The sequence below is a fragment of the Mandrillus leucophaeus genome, unplaced genomic scaffold, assembly GCF_000951045.1.
Source record: "Mandrillus leucophaeus isolate KB7577 unplaced genomic scaffold, Mleu.le_1.0 Scaffold150, whole genome shotgun sequence".
NCBI classification, from domain to species: domain Eukaryota; kingdom Metazoa; phylum Chordata; class Mammalia; order Primates; family Cercopithecidae; genus Mandrillus; species Mandrillus leucophaeus.
Window position 1 is genome coordinate 4,974,151 of NW_012101477.1, and position 5,202 is coordinate 4,979,352.

The following is a 5,202-nucleotide window of genomic DNA, read 5'->3' on the forward strand; positions in this document are numbered from 1 at the left end:
TGGTGGCCAGAGGGTGCTGACGATGCAGGCTAGTGGGGATAGGAACCATGAGCCCCGAATGTCTTCCGCTCTGGTGCTCCCCGGACTAAGCCTCCCTGGCACACTGGGAGTGAGGGGCAGCCTGAGCGTGTAGGGGAACTCAGACCACAGGCCAGCAGATTTCCCAGTAGTCTGTCACTGGCCACCGTGTAGCCAGATTCTGTTCCGTCCACACTGGGGTGAAGAGTACTTGGAATGTCTGCCATCCTGTATGACCACCCCACCCCCCCACCGCCCCCCTCCACTCCATCCATCAGTAGATAATAGGGGTTGGTTACAATTCATAAGAGAATAGTTAAAACCCTTCTCCTCTCATGCCTACCATGGTATTGGGGCGATCTGTTCACATATGGGCTCAGCAACGCACAAGTGAGGTCAGCCATGGCACTAAGTCATTCCCATTTTAGCCAAGGTGCCTCAGGAATGTCATATTGTGTTAAAATCATTTTATTTCTGTGTATCTTACCTTTAAATCATTGTGATTTACTCTGAGATTCTGTAGTCCTAATACTGTGTCACTGTGCTATCTGTGAAACAACTTGAATGGATTTTGTTTGCATCTTTTGTTACATGTAAGGCAGCTGTACTTTATGTTCTTTGCAACTGTTTTCATTATGATAACTCTGCGCTATTTACAAGGTTACATTTTCCTTAAGAAACATCTTGGCCAGGCGAAGTGGCTCACACCTGTAATCCCAGCACGTTGGGAGGCCGAGGTGGGCGGATCACTTGAGGTAAAGAGTTCGAGACCAGCCTGGCCAACATGGCGAAACCTAGTCTCTGCTAAAAATACAGAAATTAGCCAGGCGAAATTGTGGTGGTGTGTGCTTGTAATCCCAGCTACTCGGGAGGCCGAGGCAGGAGAATCACTTGAACCGGGGAGGTGGAGTGTGCAGTGAGCCAAGATCGCTACTGCACTCCAACCTGGGAGTCAAGAACGAAACTCTGTCTCAAACAAAAAAAAAAAAAAAAAAGGAAAGAAACATCTTCGCTATTTGTATAAAAATGGAAATTTTAACAGCTTAGCCTCTAGAGAGTTACTGAACGTGGTTACCCTGGGAATGTAAATAGAACTGCAAATTAAAATGACTGGCCACTTCAACTGGGTAAGGGAAACAGCTGCAATAAAGCTTCGTGAATGTATCTCCATCTTGAAAGTTGTGTTCCACAAAGCTTTCGACCTCCTTGTCTGAATATGCATATTACTCATTTGCTCCTTTCATACCTTCCTCATGAAATTAAATAGCAGATTCACAAGAACCTGGCACTGGTGGCAGACAAAAGGGCCTCAACGTTCTGCAGCAGGCCAGAGGAGGAATCATGCTGCTAGAGTCTTTATTAGTTCCAGTGCTCAAGCCCGGGTTTCTAAGGTTTGACAATATTCTGTAAGTTAAAATCATTCCCACACATACAGAGTAGAATCCCGTTTCTGTAAGAATACACACACACACATATTCATGGAACATTGTCTGGAAGGATATACATGAAAATGTTAGAGTTGGGGGGGTTGAATTTTAGGCAATTTTCATTTTTTTTAATGTCTTCTGGTTTTTCTACTATAAACATGAATTCGTTGTAGAACCTCTAAAATGATAATGTTCATGAGGTTGGTTTTCCTCGTTCAGTAGCTGGCGGGGAACAGCATAGTGAAAAATCTTCCCTTTGCCAGGAGGCAGGCACTAGCATGGGAAGAGATGCGGATTTTTCTTAGTTTTCTAAGGCCCTGTTAGCTTAGGGTCTCGGTGCTGCTTGGGTAAGGTGTAAGCATCTTTTAATCCTTCAGAGTCACCTCTGCAAAACAGCAGTGCCTGCCCCCACCTGTATCTTGGGTCCCCAGGCCACAAGGAGGCTGGCCAGCAGCCTCAGCCAACTCTAGGGCCCTTCAGCATCTGTGTTTCGAACAGCACAGGCTGCCGTGTGTCAGGAAGGCCTGGGTGGCATCGTGAGCAGGGCTGAGTACCTGTTGCCGCAGGGCCGTCAGCTGAGAAGCCAGGCCTCCAATCATGAGCAGGGCTGAGTACCTGTTGCTGCAGGGCCATCAGCTGAGAAGCCAGGCCTCCAGCTCCTGGACGCAGAACTGCTCCCGCCGGGCCAGCACCTCGTTGTTAAAGGTTGCGCAAGGGGAGCTTCCCCCGTGAAACAAGTCTCCATCCAACCACAGCCCAAACCGGCCACTAGAGAAGAGGACAGTCTTGGTGCAGCTTGCTCCTGTGTGCTGAAACCCTCAGGCTCTGCCACTGATTGGCCATGCCAGGACGGCAGCCCAGTTTCACCTGTCTTACCTCCCCTTAAAGCAATTTATACTGAATTACTGGGGACTCAGCACATTGTTCCCCATGGGGTTGAGAGTATTTGTTTATTTGTTTGTTTATTTATTTATTGAGACAGAGTCTTGCTTTGTTACCCAGGCTGGAGTGCAGTGGCACAACCTTGGCTCACCACAACCTCTACCTCCCGGGTTCAAGCAGTTCTCCTACCTCGGCCTCCCGAGTAACTGGGATTACAGGCCACCCACCACTATACCTGGTTAATTTTTGTACATTTAGTAGAGATGGGGTTTTGCTATGTTGGCCAGGCTGGTCTTGAACTCCTGACCTCAAGCGATCTGCCTGCCTTGGCCTCCCAAAGTGCTGGGATTACAGGCGTGAGCCACCAAACCTGACTAAGAGTATTTTTTGAACAGTTCAGTATTTTAATAAGTATATACAGTGGCGCAACTGTCACCACAGCCCAGTTTTAGAACATTTGGAGCATTTTTAAGGTGGCAATTCTTTTTTTTTTTTTTTTTTTTTGAGACGGAGTCTCGCTCTGTCGCCCAGGAGTGCAATGTGTGATCTCAGCTCACTGCAACCTCCGCCTTCCAGGTTGAAGCAATTCTCCCACCTCAGCCTCCCGAGTAGCTGGGACTACAGATGCCTGCCACCATGCTCAGCTAATTTTTGTATTTTTTAGTAGAGACGGGGTTTTACCACATTGGCCAGACTGCTCTCGAACTCCTGACCTCAAGTGATCTGCCCGTCTCATGCCAAAGTGCTGGAATTACAGGCATGAGCCACCGCACCCGGCCAAGATGGCAATTTTTTTTTTTTTCGGTAGGAGTCTCGCTCTGTTGCCCAGGCTGAAGTGCAGCGGTGCAATCTCGGCTCACTGCAAGCTCCGCCTCCTGGGTTCACGCCATTCTCCTGCCTCAGCCTCCCAAGTAGCTGGGACTACAGGCGCCAGCCACCACACCTGGCTAATTTTTTGTATTTTTAGTAGAGACGGGGTTTCACCGTGTTAGCCAGGATGGCCTCGATCTCCCGACCTCATGATCTGCCCACCTTGGCCTCCCAAAGTGCTGGGATTACAGGCATGATCCTGGCCCAAGATGGCAGTTCTTAATACAAAAATTAGTCGAGCGTGGTGGTGGGCACCTGTAGTCCCCAGCTACTCCAGAGGCTGAGGCAGGAGAATCGCTTGAACCTGGGAGGGGGAAGTTACGGTGAGCTGAGATCACGCCACTGCACTCCAGCCTGGGCGACAGAGCGAGACTCTGTCTCAAAAAAAATAAAAAAATAAAAATTAAAAATGGCAATTCTTTAACCAAAGCTAGTACATCTCGGGGTGCAAACTCTGAGAGCCCAAATACTTCAGAGCATCCATTCGAATCCCCTTATTTGATAGAAAACCTCAGCCGGAGCTAGGAAGTGAATTCCTGCAGATCAGCAATGGCTGATGTGTTCTCTGCCAAGCTGCCCCTCAGTGGAGGCTTTTCAGGCAGTTGGGAGACCAAAGAATTTACCTTTACTAATCAAGCAATGCTGTCATCCCTGCCCTCAGGATAAGATGCATGCCCCCTGAATGTGAAGGTCACACCAGGATGAGATCAACAACTTGTTTTTCCTACCTCTCTCTACCCGCTGTCCTCACCAAGGGAGGCTCCTGCAATGAGTTATGTCCTCTGCAATTCCTGGGCTGATGGAAAAACGAGGCACACTCATCTCTTGACGCTAGCCTCATCCAACCATGTGGAATTCCAAAAGTTGCATACATTCAGACTAAACTGTCACCAGCTGTAACACTTCGGTGGGGGCACTCATACATCCTTTCTGCTTAATACTGGCTTAGTGTGAGGGTGAGGGGGTTGGCTGGGAGGCTGAGCAATGAAGGGAACAGCCTGAGAGTTCCCACCAGCCTCCCCATTGCATCAAGGGCAGCCTCGCCCAGCAGTTCAGCAGAGGGAAAGGGACCAGAACACAGACCACCCCAAGACTCAGGAGGACTGAGACACTCACCTGCCACTGCCCATCATCAGTGAATCCAAGTCTCCCTTCACAAAGAAAGAGTTGCTTCCAGTCCACTTAAAGACCTGGGTGATAGGGAAAGGCTCAGGTTACTACGGGAGCGAGTCCCGCCCTTGCAGTTTGACCCCGAACCACTGGGTGGCAATGTTGTGGCGGGAACAGCATCCAGGCCGCAGCCGAGCCGCAGGTGGGACTCTGGGTTCAGGGGTCTTGGGGTTTCTCTTCTCAGTCTCCTTGGAGTCACTGCCACATGCCCTTTAGTTTGAATTCCTACAGCCTAGAAGCCACTTTGTTCTAGAATAGGACAACAACCTCTGAGGCTTCCTGCTTCCAAAGCTGGAGGGAGGAGGGGAGCAGTCCAGGCCAGGAGTGGGGACAGATACTGCCTCACCCGGACAACACCAGCCCGCCTGCGCTTCAGCGCTGCCTCACATCCAGCTCATCCACAAGCCTCGCAGCTCTAGACATAGCCTGCCTGCCGCCATTTCTATCCCGTCCTCTGCCTGGATCACAGCCTCCCAGCTGGTCCCTCTGCCTCCCCTGTCTGTACCTACAGCCATACCCACACTGCAATCTGCGTGATCTGTTCGACGTCCAAATCAGATGTTTCCTCTGCCTAAGTCCTCCAATGGCTTCCCATTGCAGTGGGGATAAAATTCAACTTAACAATGGCCAGAAGTGCAGCCTGGGCCTGGTGCAGTGGCTCATGCCTGTAATCCCAGCAATTTTTTAACTAGCAAGGTGTGATGGTGTGCACCTGTAATCCCAGCTACTCAGTAGGCTGAGGCAGAAGGATCGCTTGAGGCCAGGAGTTTCCTCGAGGTCAGGAGTTCTAGACCAACCAGGGCAACAAAGTAAGACCCTCCCTTATCTCTAAAAA

General features: G+C 49.9%; 1 protein-coding gene across 3 annotated transcripts in view; it reads right to left on the bottom strand.

The window, feature by feature from the left end:
• Positions 1–5,202, bottom strand: part of TLDC2 (TBC/LysM-associated domain containing 2) — a 17,749-nt gene that overhangs the window by 3,058 nt on the left and 9,489 nt on the right. For 2 of the 3 annotated variants that reach the window (XM_011975011.1, XM_011975009.1), the window contains 2 exons: positions 4,314–4,387; positions 2,061–2,213 (listed from right to left, as the gene is read on the bottom strand). In XM_011975011.1, coding sequence (XP_011830401.1) covers positions 2,078–2,213; positions 4,314–4,387 — 210 coding nt within the window. In that variant the 3' untranslated portion in view covers positions 2,061–2,077. Of the gene's footprint in view, positions 1–1,950; positions 2,035–2,060; positions 2,214–4,313; positions 4,388–5,202 lie in introns of those variants that run through there. The other variant, XM_011975010.1, reaches the window with a different exon arrangement.